Below are 20,834 nucleotides of genomic sequence, written 5' to 3'. Positions count from 1 at the left end.
ATTGTTCCCTGATGGTGGAACGACCTACCAAACTCTGTCAGATCTGCAGGTCTGTATCTACTTTTAAGAGCAAGCTAAAGACTCTGTTATGGATTATTTTCTTTGTCCGCCGGAGCGCGCCCGGCTTGTCCTCGTCGCAGAGCACGCAGCTCTTCTGGCCACGTGCTGCTCCCAGCGCGCCCGGGGCGCAAAGGAAAGCCCAGCCGGCCGAACCCTAAGAGACTCAGCTCTTTAAGGAGAACTTCTCCATCTAGTAAACTTCTCTGCTCATCGGAATTAGTTAGAAGATCCAGCTCTTCGCATGACTCAGCATGAGTAAGCTGCATGCACTTATGAAAAGATGATCGTAAGATAGTCTCTTCTTCGACGTAGCTCTCTTGTATAAAGGGACTGTTGGGTTGGTGAAGAAAAAAAATAAATACTTTTTTTTTTTTAAACAACTATTTCCAGCACTGGCATGGCAGCACCTGTGTCCAACTGGACTCACAGCAGTCTGACCAGCACTGATCCATGATGGACCCTCGTATGCTATGAGCGTACGTTAATCTGCTGCAGAAGGTTAGTTATTAGAGGAAGTAACATTTTATCATGTCCCCCATAAACAAAAGAATTACAGCTCCAACAACAAAACCCAACAAATTCTTACATTTACTGACCCTGACATGTATTTGACTGTCAAGACCGTCAGGACCTTATCTTTTGGTTCCATAAAATGCTTAACATTTTCTTCCTCGCGGACCCATGAACACGCACACGCACAGGGCTGTATATGTTAGCGTGTTAGATATGTGCTCCGTGCAGCGCGTTGTTGCTCCTGCCGTCCCCTGATGAGCATATAGGAGGAGTGGATCCACTGGTCTGCTGCAGGAAACTTCAACACATGCTGGGATGGAGTTGCCCCATCACATGACATGCTTGACATAACGTCCTTTGTTCCTGGCACTGCACTGGCCACTACCAGCTACCTCTGAAATATGCTGCAGATCTGATGAAAAACGGATGTCAACGAATGAAGCTGACAAGAAAGAACATGAAATAGCTTGGAACTGTCCTGCCTGCAAACGAATAAGAGTACTTTTTAGAAATAATGCACTTTTTGATTGCAAACCTTCGATCATCCTAGTGTTTGACTGATGTAAGGTTTTATATTCTGGCTAAGGTTGTGAACAACAAGGCTTCAACGAGTTTGTTCGTGGTGAGGACACTAAGGCCCTGTCCCAATACACCCACTACCCCTACTTTTCACCCCTACCCCTAAATTTTGCGCGTTCCCATGAGGGTAGTGGTGTCCCAATTCCTCTTTCCATCTAGGGGGAGTGTGCTTATTTAGGGGTAGTGGATATGAATCTAGCTCTTCACAGCGAGGGATTTCAGATGCTGACTAGCTGACTGAGGGCCAGAAAAATTTCCCAGAATGCTTTTCGACGTCATTTGCGGACTGAATCAAAAAAAAAAACATGGCGGACATTTCTTATTTTTTAGTGAATAAAATCAATATTTGGAATTAGTTTCTGCATAAAAATGCGTTTCGATTACATTTCTAGCGAGAAATATATATTTTACTTTCATAATATTCACTCAGTGAATGTACATAATCACTCGTTTGCCCGTTGTTGCAAAGTCTTTTTCAAACCTAGCCAGAATAAAGGCTGATTTATGGTTCCGCGTTACACCAACGCAGAGCCTACGGCGTAGGTTACGCAGCGACGCACTGCATACAGCGCGCGTCGCTGTGTGACCTACGCCGTAGGCTCTGCGTCGATTTAACGCGGAACCATAAATCAGCTCCCGAGCCGGCAGACGGCTGTACTCATCTCGAAATTTCAGATAAAATTTCAGGCGTTATTTGGATAAACTGAGCCCCAGGTTGGGGATCTTAACGGTTACTTTTACGCCTGAAAAAATATTAAAACTTAAAAAAGTGGCACATTAACAGCGCTACAGCTGAAATTAAAACAGCTTTTAGCTCTGGGCTTCCTGATATGGTGTGACGTATGTGCAAACGTAACTACGCAGTCGCTTACGTACCCGAACGTAAACCACGCACTGACGTAGCAAGCTAAATTTAGGGGTGGTGCTGAATAGTAAGGGTAGTGGGAGTATTGGGACAGGGCCCTGGGAAGATTACAAGGGTCCTAAAATCTGTGGCTTCTTTTTTAGGGGTAGTGGTAGTGAGGGAGGGCTAGTGGTAGAAAGTAGGGGGTGTATTGGGATTGGCCCTAAATTCCTGTAATTATTCAAATCCCTTTTCATTGTTACTAAAAGAACAGCACACACGTGGCCCAAACCGCCACGGACCTCCCCGATGTAGTTTATAAAGCAGAAGCAGTGTGAAAAAAAAAAAAATGTTTTGAGTCAATGTCAGACTCCTGAAGTGTCAGGCCCTTTTTCTTTGTTCATGAACGAAGCAATGGTTCATCACTTTTAGCTAATGCATATACTGGGCTGTAAATCAATGATGAAAAAACAAAACCTTTTCAGAGGTTATTCACAGCATTTGAGATCTGAACCCCCCACCCCCCTTTTACAAACAACGACACATAGAGATCTGAAAGTGTCAGGGTTTCAGTTCTCTATTTGCTAAGCTGAGCTGCCGTCGCTCCAGTTATAGATACAGTTCAGTTTGCAGGTGTTTTATTCTGAACCTGCTGAGACCGGTGAGAGCCAGATCTGAGACTGGGCCGAGACACACTTCATTTGGATTTTTATTTGATTTGAAGATTTTATTTCCAACATGCATGTTAAAAAAAGTTAAAAAACAGAATACATATATATTAGGGGTGTAACGATACACTAATCTCACGATACGGTACGATACACGATATTGAGGTCACGATAACGATACGATACGATATATTATTTTTTTAACAACCTTGAATGAGGTAGTCACGAGGAAATTTTCTTTTATTTGAAAGACACAAAATACAAAATAATGCTGTGCATTTGCCCTATTGTTACAGTTTGTAATGCTTTATAACTGTTTAAGTTTTAAAGAGAAAGCCAGGCAAACCATTTTCCACAAACTGAACTAAAAGTAAATGTCAGGTTTGCATTATGCATCTTCAGTTTCATACAAGTACAAATATTTTGCCACAAACTGAATAGTTTCTCTCATGTATGATTTGACTTTTTTCTTTTCCAGAAATTTAACAACTAAAATTAAATAAATAAATACAAGTAAATAAATACATACAATTTTACATCATAAAAAAGATTGATTCATGCTCACCTTATAAGTGTAAGAGGAGATTTATTTTTGTTAAGAAGGTTATTTTGGTAATTCAGGGTTCATTATTTTATAAATATATTCTTTATATTCTGTAAATCAGGGACTATAATGACACTAGTCAGTTTATCTGTAGTGATTAGTCTGTTTTAGATTGGGCGGAGTGATACAGCACTAGGTGCTGTGTTGATGTTCTAAAATCCTACGCTGTTGAGCGGACATTGAAGTACACTGGAATTTAGCAGAAGTTGTCTCCGTGTTTATCCTACTCATGACCCCAAAAAGGTTTAATTTAATAAGGTAAGGCTTAACTCTACACCAGACTTACATAAGTAAAGGTTCAGACCTCAAAACGGGACCGCAAAACGGGACTAGTTTATTCTGAGCGGAGGAAGATTTTGGTCCGCACGGTCCGGCCGCGGTCGCGGTCGGATGCGCGTTTCTAGTCAACACAATAGATTAATATTAATAACACAATATCGCGATACACTCTGTCACCTCCACGACACGTATTGTGACATTTTTGTATCGCGAAATTTCGTGGCACGATATATTGTTACACCCCTAATATATATATATATATATATATATATATATATATATATATATATATACATACATACAGCTCTTGGACAGACCTCACGGATCCACCAACATGCTCGAAATGGAGTAGGAATGAAGAAACACTTATCCAGTCCTACCCCTGAATCTACATACATTCTTACATATAAGAGGAGTTTCAATAAGCTTACTTATAAAACACCCATCCCTACTTTAATAACTGTTCTATACAGTGATATAATACTCAATTATATGTATATATAAATATTGTCAAAATCAAAAAAAATCAAGGCAAACAAGAGAAAACAAAACAAACCCCCAGCATTTATTTGTGCTACTATGTATGTATGTAATAATAGAAGTAATTATAATGCATAGTATTACATTATCATTACTTTACTATAATACTACAATATAATAGAGAACAGTAGACAGCAATGGTATAACAATATACTTGAATAACTATATAAGATATAATAATAATATATAATATATGCTATATATACACACTGGTTAATACATTTACCTCGAATTACTATAAAATTACTATAAATCTATATATCGACATATCTACATATAACTATAAATCAATATATATTAATAGAGGTATAGATACACAAATACTGTACGTATAATACTTAATAACTCAATATATCCATATACATACCTACAGGACTGTCTCAGAAAATTAGAATATTGTGATTTTCTGTAATGCAATTACAAAAACAAAAATGTCATACATTCTGGATTCATTACAAATCCACAGAAATATTGCAAGCCTTTTATTATTTTAATATTGCTGATCATGGATTACAGTTTAAGAAAACTCAAATATCCTATCTAAAAAAAATATAATATTCTGGGAATCTTAATCTTAAACTGTAAGACATAATCAGCAATATTAAAATAATAAAAGGCTTGCAATATTTCAGTTGATTTGTAATGAATCCAGAATGTATGACATTTTTGTTTTTTTTAATTGCATTACAGAAAATAAAGAACTTTATCACAATATTCAAATTTTCTGAGACAGTCCTGTAAATATAACATATCTATATCCATAATATACGTCTATATATCTATTAATATATGTACATATATTGTTGATTTTAGCAAACAAATCCACACATATGATGCCACAACCATAAGAGGTCAGTTAGTGGAATGTGTGGAATCCTACAAATATCTTGGGACTATTATTGATTTTAAACTGAACTTTCAAGAGAATTGTGAAACTGTGTGTAAAAAAGGACAACAGCGTCTGCACTGTCTGGGAAAACTGTCTTACTGGAATGTTGACAGAACCATGATGATTCTTTTTTATCGTGCCTTTATTGAGTCTATTTTATCTTTTTCTTTGGTGTCATGGTTTGGAAGCCTTTCTATTAAAAACAAGAACGCATTGCATCAAATTGTGAAATGGTGAAGTAAGCTGATAGGTGAGCCACAGCTGAACCCTTCTTCCCTGTACACCAAGCAGTTACAGCGGATAGCCACGACCATTTTAAATGATAGTTTACACCCTTTGCACAGTGAATTTCAGTTTCTCCCCTCTGGACGGAGGGTGTCAGTCCCATTTTGTAAAACAAAACGTTATAAAAACAGCTTTGTTCCAGCTGCAGTAACACTGGTGAACAAGCTGTAGTTTGCACAAAAGTTGCACTAGTCACTTTTCGGAGCACGATGTATTTAACAATGTTTTTATCTTATTGCTCTTATCCATTCCTAACTTGGAGGAAATTTTGCTCTTGGTGTTTTAATTCTTTTTTAGCCTCATGTCTTTTATTTCTTATATTTATTTCATGAACTGCAGCACTTTCTGTCGAGCCGAAGCTGTCTCTTGTTTTATGTGTATGTGTTCTTCTTAAATGTCTTGTTCCTGAACTGATTGTCTGTTTTCTGCTGCTTGTTTAACTCTCGACTGCAAAACCAGTTTACCCTTGGGTATCAATAAAGTAACCTGAACCTGATATATGGTTATTTGCATCTGTATTTTGAATAGAATGTTTCTAGTATCTTTTTTTTTTTAATGGTGATATGTTTTGAGCACTCACCACTGGGTTGCTCCATGCTGCTGGGAGTGGCTCCAGTTTCCTGGGACGTGCACACGGATCAGTAGGACATTTCCTCCCGGGGTCAGCGGTGAGGCACACCCGGATCACAGCCAGAACACAGCCAGGATCACAGCGGCTCCAGCCGGAGGCCTATAACCTGCGGACGGACAGAGGAGCAGGGATGAAGAACACAGCCACACAACTTCATAGCAGTGGAACACACACCTCCAATCTTTCAACATTCCCTTCAAACATTTCAATGCATATTCAGGGCTTAAAGTATTCCGGCACCATGCCGGATCTCCGGCGTGTGGAGTTTGACTGATTTAAAAAAAAAAAAAAAAGTCAGTTTGAGTCGACTGAGTTCGTCTACCAATGGAATGTGAGGAAAGCAGTTCTGGTGCTCAACCAAACTAACACTAGCCAATCAGAAGTAGAGCTGGGTCTTTGACGGCAGCAGGGCGCAGAGTGGTGTGCTACCGTCCGCCAGTAAAAGCTGTACCTCGCCATGAAGGTCACCAACGGCCCACCGGGTTTGTGATGCGAACACCCGTCTGTGCTCGTTCATTGCTGAACATCATGTATACTTCTCTATTGCTCAACCACTTGTAAACCTATGTATAAAAAATAGCTGTTGACGAAAAAGCTTTGACCATTTCTAAATCAGCATGCCAGTTATATGAATACACACGGCACAGCATCAGAGTTTAAAAAACGGCTATCAGAGAAGCTCAAAAAGAGTGTTTTCATTAAACGTTGATGAAGCCACCAGCCAGAGCAGGACAAAATTATTAAAGTACTTGTTCACGTTTTTGATGATGATACGGCCAGAGTAACAACTCAACATCTGGCAAGCAGAAAAGTTAATCTTGCCAATGCTTCAGTACTTCTGCTGGAACTAGAACGGAGGTCGGCAACCCGCGGCTCTAGAGCCAATGGCTCCAGGAGCCAATGGCTCCTGGAGCCATTGGCTCCTGGAGCTTTTTCAAAAATGTTTGACTTTTTTTTCCATTTCTTCTTATTTTTTTTTTTTTCTTCTTTTATTCTCTTTTCCTTCTTCTTTTTTTCCCTTTTTTTCTTTTTTCCTTTTTTTCTTCATTTTTCCTTTCCTTTTTAATCCTGACATTGCGACTTTTTTCTCGAAATTTTGACTTTTTTCTCGACTTTTTTCTCGACATTTCGACTTTTTTCTCAACATTTCAACTTTTTTCTCGAAATTTTGACTTTTTTCCTCGACATTTCAACTTTTTTCTCGACATTTCAACTTTTTTCTCAAAGTGCATAATAATTCCCCCAGTTATAACTAATATAGACACATGCACCATGTGTTGTCTTCATTCTAAGGCTTATACAATCTTTTCATTTTTTGCGGCTCCATACATATTAGTTTTTTGTGTTTTTGGTCCAATATGGCTCTAAAACATTTTGGGTTGCCGACCCCTGAGCTAGAAGATGTCCTGCAGTCTTTCTTATGAGCTTGAGTGGAAACAAGTCACAAGTTTTCTACTGGACAATTGTGCCATTATGAAGGGAAAGAGGACTGGACTGGAGACACAAGTTAGGAGGGAGAACCAGCAACCACCTTCTCAGGGCCAGCCAGGTTCTTTCCTCTCTTCTATTGTTCAACTGTTGCACTCTAGGGGCCCGATTTACTAAGATCCTAAATAAAGAGTACTAAATTGCGTGTGCACTGAAAAAGTTTGCGCGTGCTGTTGTTGTGTGTTTTGCGGGTGATCAACTAAGATTGCTTGCGCAATTGATAACAGGTGCAAACCTCAGTATTTAAATGAGGTGTTGCGTGTCTTACGGTTTGCGAGCGCAAACTGCGCCATGGAGAGTCTGGATGGAAAGCAGGGTCGCAAGCGCAAAATGAAATTTGACGAGTTGGAGTTAGAGATATTAGTGGAAGAGGCAAATTGTTGTGCCGTATTCAGCACCCCTGCCGTGAAAAACACCCCCTCGTATATTCAATGATAAGTAGACCAAGAAAAAAAACAACACACTGACACTTCAATATATTTATATATACACACTCACACAAACACATACTTAGGAGTTTATATTATATATATTTACAAATATTATGGAAGACAACACAGTAAGCAGGCTTGTAACGCCCGCCAATGTAATAATGCCCGCAAGCGTAATAAACCACAAACGTAATAAAAATATGCAGCTTTCAATGTAATAATCCTGCAAATGTAATACATTTCCCACAAACGTAATAAATGTATTATTGCCTACTACAAACGTAACACGCGATTTCCCACAAATGTAATAACTATTACGTTTGCTTAGTTTGTTTTGGTTTAATCAATTTGTGCAAATGGAGGAGGAGGAGAGACCTCATCTCATCATGCGCTTCGGGTTTGCGCGATTCGGGTTTAGGAGCGCACCTTCCATGAGAGAGACGCAACAACTGTTTGTCTGTTTTGGAGGTGGCAAAGAGAAGAATAGATATTTCCTCAAAAAGACTGTTACACTGGATATTTGCGAGTACATTACCCAGACCTATGGTGTGCCCAAATTCAGAGCGCACAGAGCGCACAGAGCAGAGAGCGCTTTGCCACCTCGGTGGCAACGCTCTATTCTGGGGTGCCAATGACGTGATCTGTAGTTTGCATTATTCGTTTTGGAATACTCAATTTAGATATATACTGCATGGGATTTGGACTCAGAATAATGGCTGTACACAAGTATTTACAGCTGATAATGAATCACTGTGAATACATCAATGTCAGTTACGTGTATTGAATGGATGGATGACAACTAAAAGCGTAATCAGACAAGCTTTTCAGTGTTATTTTGGACATAGACTAACATGACAGCTCGGACATCATTTTTAATCATCTCTCAAGTCTTGATGCTCCGGTCAGCTCGAGACAATTATCTCGAGCTGACCGTGGCATGCCGTGGCAATTATAGCCATTATTCTGAGTCCAAATCCCATGCAGTATATATCTAAATTGAGTATTCCAAAACGAATAATGCAAACTAGTAGATCACGTCATTGGCGCACAATAAGAAACACTTTTTTCTCCATGAAAACATGTGATTTATTTATTATCACAAATAAAAAAAATGGAGATGCCTCCTGTGGCAACCTTTTGCTGAATAATACTCGATTTAACATTCAAACAAAATATTTCTCCTTTTGCATGTGGAGAATCCTCACCACAATAGTAATGCTGTGCAGACTAGCACCTTCCTTTCGAACGTATTAAATACAGACGCAATCACAATCCCAGCAAAAACTTTCAGGCGTGGTAAATCTCATTGCGTGTGGTAAATGGACCAATTTGCATTTTCCCCTCCCAGTATTTAGCGCGTTCCTAGCCCTCCTCAATGCCCTGGAGTCGTACAGAGACTTCAAGGAGGGCAAGGGGCAGCCAATCACTCTCTCCGCAGAGCGTATCACACGCTGCAGCTTGTGGAGGTCCCTTGCAGCTGTAGCGGGGAACCAGAGATGATGGAGTGGGTAATAATGGATTCAATGATGGCAGTGTAAAACTGGGCCATCATGGTCCTTGGCAGCCTGAATTTCCTCAGCTGTCGGAGGAAGAACAGTCTTTTCTGGGCTTTTTTCAGGAGGGCCGTGGAATTCAGTTCCCACTTCAAGTCCCTGGTGATGTTGATTCCCAGAAAGCGGAAAGAGTCCACAGAGTCCACCTGTGTGTCTCCCAGCACGATGGGAAGAGGAGGGGCTGCGTTCCTCTGGAAGTCCACCACCATCTCCACTGTCTTGCGGGTGTTAAGCTCCAAGTTGTTGTGACAGCACCAACTCAGAAACCGCTTGATATCCCTCCTGTAGGCCGACTCGTCACACCTGGAGATGAGACCCACCAGGGTGGTGTCGTCAGCAAACTTCAGGAGCTTGACCCAGGGGTGGAGGGAAACGCAGCTGTTGGTGTAAAGGGAGAATAGGAGAGGGGACAGAACGCAGCCCTGCGGGGAGCCGGTACTGGTGGACCTGGGGCTGGAGATGCACTTCCCCAACTTCACCCGCTGGGACCTGTTGGTGAGGAAGTCCGTGATCCACCTCCTAGTGGGGACTGGGACCTGCAGCAGGGAAAGCTGGTTCTCCAGGATGGATGGGAGGATGGTGTTGAAGGCGCTGCTGAAGTCCACAAACAGGAACCTGACGTAGTTGCCTGCAGTATCCAGATGATCGAGTGCGTAGTGCAGAGCCATGTTCACAGCATCCTCTGTGGATCTGTTGGCTCTGTAGGCAAACTGCTCGCGTCCAGCACAGGATCTGTAATGGACTTCAGGTGAGCCAGGACAAGGCGCTCCAGGACCTTCATGACAACAGAGCTCAGGACGATGGGTCTTTAGTCATTTAGGCCTGTAACCTTGGCCTTCTTGGGAACAGGAATGATGGTTGAGGCCTTGAAGCATGCTGGTACGTGGCCGAGCACCAGCGAGGTGTTGAAGATGTTGGTGAACACCGGAGCGAGCTGGGCAGCGCAGTGCTTCAGGGCAGAAGGGGAGACAGAGTCTGGACCGGACGCCATCCGGGGATTCTGACTCCTGAACAGGCGGTCCACCTCACTCACATTGACAGAGAGGGGGGTGGAGGTGGAGAGATGGAGGGGGAAGTGGGGAGGGGTCCCCTGAGGTACAGGGGTGATGGGTGTGACCGGGGAGGGGTGGAGGGAGAGGGCGGGAGGAACCTCTCACACTCAAACCTGCAGTAAAACTCGTTGAGCTTGTTTGCCAGGGGGAGGTTGTCAGACGTCTGAGGGGGCTTTGGTTCACAGTTCGTGATGGTCTTCAGGCCTTTCCAGACAGAGGAGGGGTTCCCCTCAGAAAGCTGCTGCTGCAGTTTCTCGGCGAAGCAATGTTTTGCTTCCCTCACTGCCTTAGCGAACCCGTACTTGGCCTGTCTGAACCGATCCGCATCCCCACTACGCCTGGCCGCCTCCTTCTCCGACCTCAGCCGCCTGAGGTGGGCTGAAAACCAGGGCTTGTCATTATTGAAGGTCTTTCTGGAGCGGAGGGGATATATATATATATATATATATATATATATATATATATGAATATTTTAGATTGTAGGTCATCTTATACCCCGTCAAACACAATGACAACTAGCGAAACTTGATATCAAAAGCATCCATAGTGAAAAGGAAAATAATATTCAAATTATGTAATTTTTGTTGCTTGCTAATTTGCCGAGCGCATGTGCCCCCGCTCCCGGAAAAAAGTTCAGGCTCAGAATTTTTTTTTTACTTTAAGCCCTGCATATTTCAGCACTTTGTATTTAGTATTGCTAGAATGTAATTTAATTTCAATTCAAAAATACTTTATTAATTCCCAAACGGAAATTATTTACTGAATAAAATAAAGGGATGTAAACAATGAATTATTTAATGGGTCGGCGGTAAGTATTTTATTCGCCAAACATATTTGCCTGCTTACTAATACATCTATTCAACAAACAGAAGAAGATAACCCTAGAAGGGATAGAAAGTGCATTTGAGCGCCGTCTCAGTGAGACAGGTTAAGGATCAGTGTTTTTCTTCAATAGCAGAAACATATCACAAAATAAACGTCAGTCGCAGTGGTTCTTCTTCACTATGGAGCAAAACTCACATCTCAAGACAGATTGAGATACTTTATGAACGACACGTCACCACCTCGTGTGGACATTTGTAATAAAATGTTTTGTGCGCACATCTCCACGCTTGTTGCACAAGACAATGCAATGAAATTGAAATGTTAGTAAAAATGTGACTGTGGGGTGACATAAAATAAAGAAACTAGCAGCTCTTTCCATCTGATGAAGACAGAGGAGGCCCCAGGTAAAACATGGCCAGGACTCCCCGAACATTTCCCAATAGAGGGTAAACATTGACGTCACATTCCCACTGGACCAGCCCCCTTAGTGGCAAAAACAGCTGCAACTAGTCGGGGAAACTGTGGAGAAGACGGGATAACAGCTGATTACGGGCTTAAATTAAAGGCAGTTGGACTTGACAGTGACCCGTACAGTTACCCCAAGAACCAGTGGTCCATGGACATTAATATTTGTCCACGAATCCAGTTTCTGATATTTATATGTACTTAATTTCTACGCCGGGCAAATACACGAAGCAAAGCTTGAAGGCATACAAAAGTCTTGACGCTTGGTCCGACTTCAAGGCAGGATTTGTTGGTGAAATTAAAGTGATGAGGACACCGAACTTTATGATTTGACCGTTTAACGTTAGCTACCCAAAAATCCAACATTACCTGATACAAAATGGGAACCACAAATCCACGTTTCGGTGCCTGGAATCCAGTTGTTTCTGTGAATTGCAGCGATCCATTTGTCTCTCTTAAGCTTATTTTTCAGCAGTCTGTAAAAGGATAACTCCGATTTCTTGCTAAATCTATGAGTACAGTTGATCGCACAACAGCTCTTTCCCATTTTAGATGTTTTCCAGTTGCTCAAACTGAAAGTTTACGCTGACACTCAGTCTTTCTGCCACTCAGTCTTTCTGCCACTCAGTCTTTCTGCCACTCAGTCTTTCTGACACTCAGTCTTTCTGACACTCAGTCTTTCTGACACTCAGTGACCGTAACCCGCTGTGAAGTTACATCTGTGACGTCATGAACATTCCCTCTATTGGGCAAGTGTTGGTGTTGAGGATACTATCAACACCTTCCCTGAGCCCACTTTAACTTTTCCCTAAAGGAACCTCCCCAAGGGCTTAATAAAGTGTTATCTCTCTAATGACAAATGCACTGTCAATAACAAAGAAAAACTAGAGTTCACCTCCTGATGCCACAATCAATGCTGATAATACATTACAGATCCCTGAAGCTTTCTCAAACAATCAGTTATATGTATATATATATATATATATATATATATATATATATATATATACATATACATACATATATATACATACATACATACATATACACATACACATATATATATATATACACACACACACACACGACCTATATATATATATATATATATATATATATATACATATATATATATATATATATATATACATATACATATACATATACACACACATATACACACACACATACATATATATACATAACCTATATATATACACATATATATATCATCGGGGCAAGACTTCACCGCGAGCGACACAGATAGTAGACAAAATGTCTAGGATTTAACTACTGTTAAATGCGACCAAAAACATGCTTGGCGTGTTTTTCTTGGAATGAGACCGAGACCCAAACGTCTCAGACGTGGCTCTGCAAAGATCAACAGAGCTCTCCATGAGTCGCTCTACTCCAAGCTGCCCGTGGTCGCTCAGCGAGTATTTACCGTAACGTGGAGTGCATTATTGGCCAGTCCAGCATCCGAGCCGGCCCTCCGAGGTACTTCTGGAGTACAGACATCAACGACCGGGACTGGGTCCAACTGGCTCCTCGCCGTAGTGCCACGCCGCTCCAAGGAGGAACTAGTACAGCGACAGTCCTGGCTCCCTCTCACCTTCACAGGTACAATGCCAATAAGAGCATTGGAAAGGTACCAACCTCGCAACAAAAGGCTTGAGGAAGCATCTCATGTTGCACTTCCTGTTTCTGGAGTGTTATGCTGCGTTTGTACTTGTGCACGTACTGACAAACACGGCTGGGGCTGAAGTACTGGTATCGAATGTGGACCACAAAGACCACGGAGCAGGTACAGAGAACTGGACGCAACGCTCTCCCGGTGAATCCCGCATTTCACTTCAGTGAGACAGAGACAGTACAAGCCTCCACATGAATCAGCATTTTTTTGAAGAGTGAGCTTTAGGCCCTGTCCCAATCCCCACACTACCCCTACTTTTCAGTCCTACCCCTAAATTTTGCACGTTCCCGTGAGGGTAGTGGTGTCCCAATTCCTCTTTTCACCTAGGGGGAGTGGAGAAAACGAGTGTAGGGGGCATCAATCTAGCCCTACGGAGTGAGGGTTTTCAGATGCACACTAGCTGATCTAGGGCCAAAAAAATGTCCCAGAATGCTTTTCGTAGTCATTTGCGGACTGAATCAAAAAAAAACATGGCAGACATTTCTTATTTTTTAGTGAATAAAATCAATATTTTGAGTTAGTTTCTGCATAAAAATGCGTTTTGATTACATTTCTAGCTAGAAATATATATTTTACTTTCATAATATTCACTCAGTGAATGTACATAATCACTCGTTTGCCCGTTGTTGCGAAGTCTTTTTCAAACCTCGCCAGAATAAAGGTTGATTTATGGTTCCGCGTTACACCAACGCAGAGCCTACGGCGTAGGTTACGCGGCGACGCGCGCCATAGGCTCTGCGTCGATTTAACACGGACCCATAAATCAGCTCCCGAGCCGGCAGGCCGTTCTCATCCTGAAAACATCTGAGCAAATTTCTTAACAGGCGTAGCTACAACTGTTAGATTTAATCTATTAAACCAACATTTATCTTCCTAAATGATTTATTTCAGCCAGCGGTAATTCTCCACAGAGCTGCAGGTTTCTCCCCGGGACGACGGCGCAGGTTGACCCGGCCGTGAGCTGCTGCTGCTCCAAGCCGGCGGCCATCTCCGAAAACATCGGGTCAAATTTCTTAACAGATTTCAGATTTCTCAAATTTCTTATTTGGATAAACTGAGCCCAGGTTGGGGATCTTAACAGTTACTTTTACGCCTGAAAAAATATTAAAACTTAATAAAGTGGCATATTAACAGCGCTACAGCGGAAATTAAAACAGCTTTTATCTCTCAGCTTCCTGATATGGTGTGACGTATGTGCAAACGTAACTACGCAGTCGCTTACGTACCCGAACGTAAACCACGCAGTGATGTAGCAAGCAAAATTTAGGGGTGGTGCTGAAAAGTAGGAGTAGTGGGAGTATTGGGACAGGGCCCTGGGAAGATTACAAGGGCCCTAACATCTGTGGCTTCATTTTTAGGGCTAGTGGTAGTGAGGGAGGGCTAGTGGTAGAAAGTAGGGGGTGTATTGGGATTGGCCCTTAATGACCAGCCCAGAATGCATTCTGAGAACCACCAACACCGAGCGGCTAAACAGGATGGTGGAGAATCACAGCCACATTGGCCACGGTTACATGATGTTTTTTAATTCGGAATTAATTATTCCGAATCAAATAATTCCGAATTAAACTATTTTCCTTTGAGTTTACATATAAAAGGTCTGGAGGCTGATGCACACCTAAAAAAGACTTGGTAAAACAGGTGCGTTGGAGTAGGTAGGAGTGAATCAAGGAAAAAAAGGGGTCTCCCGCACACTGCTAAGTCAAATGCAAAAAACGTTTATAAGGTAAACAAACAAACAACTTTTCGGTCCTTTGAGTTTGAGTTTACATGGAAATAATAATTCCGAATTGAGGTTTACATGGAAAACATGTTTTGGTCTGGGGGTTGGGAAGGTTCTGATTGGATAGGGGGGCGGACCGGAAGTTACGTCTACCAGAAGAAAAACTAACTTAGCCGCTACAACTTTGAAAAGCTCACAATTTTGATGTTTCCTGTTTCCATCTGTTCTTTTAATGATTTCTATTTATTAAATAAATGGTCTCTGCTCTTGACCAGCGTTTACTGCGTGCTGCCATCTTGAAACTTTGTTTGGAAAACCAGCCCAGTGGAATATAAGGTCATGGAGACAGACGGGCGAGGGAACGAGCAGAAAGAAAGACCGGGATTCATTTAAAGAGGAATGAGTGTTTACATGATCTGGAATTATTCTATTCGGATTTAAAATCCGAATAAACCAGCCACTTACTTCGGAATTAAGTTTAATTAGGAATGGCCATTTTCATTCGGAATTAGGTGTTTACATGGTCATTTTTACTAATTTTAAATCGGATTTAATTTTAATTCTGAATTAAACTTCCCATGTTAATGCACTCATATGCTGCTAAACAGCTAATTCACACTTTTTCCAACTATGGTGTGTTTGAAACCCACATTTAAGTTTTTCAAATCTTTTATTTTTGTCTCAAAATGGGCCTTCAACAAATATTTCAACATGGTACCACTTTATGCCCGGTCCAGGTCCAGATCCAGGTCCGGGTTCAGGTCCAGATCCAGGTCAAGATCCAGGTCCAGGTCCAGGTCCAGATCCAGATCCAGGTCCAGGTTCAGGTCCAGATCCAGGTCAAGATCCAGGTCCAGGTCCAGGTCCAGGTCCAGGTCCAGATCCAGGTCCTGGTTTTGATCTCAGATCCAGGTCCAGGTCCAGATCCAGGTCCAGGTCCAGGTCCAGGTCCAGATCCAGGTCAAGGTCCAGGTCCTGGTTTTGATCTCAGATCTCAGATCCAGACCCAGACCCAGGTCCAGGTCCAGGTCCAGATCCAGATCCAGATCCAGATCCTGGTCCTGGTCCAGGTCTCAGGTCTCAGGTCCAGGTCCAGGTCCAGATCCAGGTCCAGGTCTCAGAGCCCTCAGTTCAGTCACACTTCACAACTGTCTCAGCCACAGGTGACAACTTGCAAAGCTTTTTTCTTTTGCCAATATGAAAATAAAATGTGTAAAAAATCAGTCTTGTTACAAAAAGGAAACCGTATTTGGATCTCTTTTTAATGAAATATATTACCATTACTTGGATTAGTTTATGTCTTTTTCTGCCCAGAGAAACCAATTATTTCCTTTTTTATCCAACGTTTTTTAATGCAGCCTGTGTTAAAAGTACCTCGATTCAGACAATGGTATGACTGCTTTCCACCATATTTCAATTTGGAATAATTTGTTGATACTGAAGGGAGAAATCCTGTAATGAGCCATTGATCAGTGCGTTGATGTCTGCCATGTCTGCGCTTGCAAGAGGAAGTCGATACTCTTTATTCCTCTTTATGATGACCTGCTCTTTCAGAGCCTGAATCCATCCGGGATGGATGCATGGATGGATGGTGGGATGGATGCATGGATGGATGGATGGATGGTGGGATGGATGCATGGATGGATGGATGGTGGGATGAATGCATGGATGGATGGATGGTGGGATGGATGCATGGATGGATGGTGGGATGGATGGATGGATGGATGGATGGATGGATGGATGGATGGATGGATGGATGGATGGATGGATGCATTCTTGTGCTGGCCCCCCTTTTCTTTTCTCTTTTTTCTCTTTTGTACATGGTGCAGCATTCTCTGCCGGTGGCGAAGAGCATCTCTGAATGCACAACACCGGAACCTGCAGCGTGGGAGTGAGAGGGGCAGGGTAACGGCCCGGTCAGGCGGGTGAGAGATTTGTCCCTCAAGACACCTCTCCCTGGCCCTGCCCCTTCTCAACCTTTCCCCGACCCTGCACCCCAACCTGAGACTTGATGATTGGGCCGGAGCTTCGGGAGCTGCATGCTGGCCTGCGGTCCCCACCCCTGGTCATCCCGTTGCTGCTTCCACCTGCCTGCTGTGCTGTTGATGTCCCCGACCCCCAGTCTGGCCCTCGGCAGGAGGGTCCCCCCTTATGATCCAGGTCCTGGTCCAGGTTTTTTCCTCCTAAAGGGGAGTTTTTCTTGCCACTGTTTGGCTTAAGGTTTTTCTCCCACTAGGGGAGTTTTTACCTGCCATTGTTTATGTAATAATTACTCAGGGGTTTATGTTCATGTTCTGGATCTCTGGAAAGCGTCTAAGACAACATCTATTGTATTAGACGCTATATAAATAAAATTGAATTGAATTGAATTGAATTGAATGGATGGATGGATGGATGGATGGATGGATGGATGGATGGATGGATGGATGGATGGATGGATGCATGGATGGATGGATGGATGGATGGATGGATGATGCATGAATGGATGGTGGGATGGATGGATGGATGGATGATGGATGGATGGTGGGATGGATGCATGGATGGATGGATGGATGGATGGTGGGATGGATGCATGGATGGATGGATGGATGGTGGGATGGATGCATGGATGGATGGATGGATGGATGCATGGATGGATGGATGGTGGGATAGATGCATGGATGGATGGATGGATGGATGGATGGATGGTGGGATGGATGCATGGATGGATGGATGGATGGATGCATTCTTGTGCTGGCCCCCCTTTTCTTTTCTCTTTTTTCTCTTTTGTACATGGTGCAGCATTCTCTGCCGGGGGCGAAGAGCATCTCTGAATGCACAACACCGGAACCTGCAGCGTGGGAGTGAGAGGGGCAGGGTAACGGCCCGGTCAGGCGAGTGAGAGATTTGTCCCTCAAGACACCTCTCCCTGGCCCTGCCCCTTCTCAACCTTTCCCCGACCCTGCACCCCAACCTGAGACTTGCTGATTGGGCCGGAGCTTCGGGAGCTGCATGCTGGCCTGCGGTCCCCACCCCCGGTCATCCCGTTGCTGCTTCCACCTGCCTGCTGTGCTGTTGATGTCCCCGACCCCCAGTCTGGCCCTCGGCAGGAGGGTCCCCCCTTATGATCCAGGTCCTGGTCCAGGTTTTTTCCTCCTAAAGGGGAGTTTTTCTTGCCACTGTTTGGCTTAAGGTTTTTCTCCCACTAGGGGAGTTTTTACCTGCCATTGTTTATGTAATAATTACTCAGGGGTTTATGTTCATGTTCTGGATCTCTGGAAAGCGTCTAAGACAACATCTATTGTATTAGACGCTATATAAATAAAGTTGAATTGAATTGAATGGATGGATGGATGGATGGATGGATGGATGGATGGATGGATGGATGGATGGATGGATGGATGGATGGATGGATGGATGGATGGATGATGCATGAATGGATGGATGGATGATGCATGAATGGATGGATGGATGGATGGATGGATGGATGGATGATGGATGGATGATGCATGAATGGATGGTGGGATGGATGGATGGATGGATGGATGGATGGATGGATGGATGGATGCATGGATGGATGGTGGGATGGATGGATGGATGGATGGATGGATGGATGGATGGATGGATGGATGGATGGATGGATGGATGGATGGATGATGGATGGATGCATGGATGGTGGGATGGATGCATGGATGGATGGATGGATGGATGGATGGATGGATGGATGGATGGATGGATGCATTCTTGTGCTGGCCCCCCTTTTCTTTTCTCTTTTTTCTCTTTTGTACATGGTGCAACATTCTCTGCCGGTGGCGAAGAGCATCTCTGAATGCACAACACCGGAACCTGCAGCGTGGGAGTGAGAGGGGCAGGGTAACGGCCCGGTCAGGCGGGTGAGAGATTTGTCCCTCAAGACACCTCTCCCTGGCCCTGCCCCTTCTCAACCTTTCCCCGACCCTGCACCCCAACCTGAGACTTGCTGATTGGGCCGGAGCTTCGGGAGCTGCATGCTGGCCTGCGGTCCCCACCCCTGGTCATCCCGTTGCTGCTTCCACCTGCCTGCGGTCCCCACCCCCGGTCATCCCGTTGCTGCTTCCACCTGCCTGCTGTGCTGTTGATGTCCCCGACCCCCAGTCTGGCCCTCGGCAGGAGGGTCCCCCCTTATGATCCAGGTCCTGGTCCAGGTTTTTTCCTCCTAAAGGGGAGTTTTTCTTGCCACTGTTTGGCTTAAGGTTTTTCTCCCACTAGGGGAGTTTTTACCTGCCATTGTTTATGTAATAATTACTCGGGGGTTTATGTTCATGTTCTGGATCTCTGGAAAGCGTCTAAGACAACATCTGTTGTATTAGACGCTATATAAATAAAATTGAATTGAATTGAATTGAATGGATGGATGGATGGATGGATGGATGGATGGATGGATGGATGGATGGATGGATGGATGGATGGATGGATGGATGATGCATGAATGGATGGTGGGATGGATGGATGGATGGATGATGGAAGGATGGATGGATGGATGCATGGATGGATGGTGGGATGGATGGATGGATGGATAGATGGATGGATGGATGGATGGATGGATGGATGGATGGATGATGGATGGATGATGCATGGATGCATGGATGGATGGTGGGATGGATGGATGGATGATGCATGAATGGATGGATGGATGGATGGATGGATGCATGGATGGATGGATGCATGCATGGATGGATGGATGGATGGATGGATGGATGATGGATGGATGATGCATGAATGGATGGATGGATGATGGATGGATGGATGGATGGATGGATGGATGGATGGATGGATGGATGATGGATGGATCGATGCAGGACCCACATATCTATGAATATAATATCAGTATCCTGTTTACAGAACTGAAACTTCTGGGAAAAAAAAACAATTCCTACATTGAAAATAGGTTTGCAAGAAAGGAAGGAATCAAAGAATCTTTGGCCTTTCTGCGATCATTGAACCCATTTGTGAATGTGTGAATCCAATGTAATTGGTGTGAGTTAAAGTTAAAGTTCCTGTTCCTCCCTGAGGAGTCAGATCTCCCAGCTGAGAGTTAGGAGCTGTCACATTTCTCCTGGGATGTTGTCACACATGAGAAGTGGAAACACGCAGAAAGAAGCTGTGATTTTTCCCTGAAGTTGCGGAGCGGGAAGCGGCGGAGTAAACACAGCAGAGACGGACTAAAGAGGCACATTCTGACAACAAAGAGCAGCTTTGGTTTCTTACTGTTGGTTCCGGAGCGGGTCCGGGGGGGCTCGTCCCGGGACGGTTCCGCGGCCACGCCGGTCTGTCCAACAACAACCACACACTTCCTGATTCTACAACAGAGGAACTTCCGCTAATCATTCCAAAATAACACCACACCCGTTTTATTAAAAGCTCCACATCCGGATGTTTTTTCAAAATAAAACTAATTCACGGGATAGGCGTCTCTGTAAAAGGCTGATTTATGGTCCGCGTTACACTAACGCAGAGCCTACGCCGTAGGCTGAGTTATGGTCAGTAATGGAGTTGAGGGGGGATGAGGGGGGATATGGGGAGTTGGCATTCCCCTGAAATTAAAATGGTCCAAATCATCCCCCCTGTAAAACTGCCATCCCCCCTTTCCATCCCTTATGTCATTTCATCAATTAATGTTGTTTTACTGCTATTTCAACATTTAGAGTCATCAACAGAAAAATTACCTATTTGACAATTTTCACCTGTTTCAAGTAA

The 20,834-nt window shown here is 43.4% G+C and overlaps 1 protein-coding gene across 1 annotated transcript in view; it reads right to left on the bottom strand.

The window, feature by feature from the left end:
* The window catches only part of LOC133418862 (leucine-rich repeat serine/threonine-protein kinase 1-like), a 62,970-nt gene extending 42,547 nt beyond the window's left edge, over positions 1-20,423 (bottom strand). Inside the window, exons 1-2 of the mRNA XM_061707740.1 lie at positions 20,346-20,423; positions 5,842-5,998 (exon numbers count right to left, since the gene is read on the bottom strand). Coding sequence (XP_061563724.1) covers positions 5,842-5,857 — 16 coding nt within the window. The 5' untranslated portion in view covers positions 5,858-5,998; positions 20,346-20,423. The remainder of the gene's footprint in view (positions 1-5,841; positions 5,999-20,345) is intronic.
* Positions 20,424-20,834: the final 411 nt, after the last annotated feature.

The sequence above is a fragment of the Cololabis saira genome, chromosome 2 (assembly GCF_033807715.1).
Source record: "Cololabis saira isolate AMF1-May2022 chromosome 2, fColSai1.1, whole genome shotgun sequence".
In the NCBI taxonomy this organism is placed as follows: Eukaryota; Metazoa; Chordata; class Actinopteri; order Beloniformes; family Belonidae; genus Cololabis; species Cololabis saira.
The sequence above is the reverse complement of the archived record's forward strand: the minus strand, read 5'-3'. Positions and strand labels throughout refer to the sequence as shown.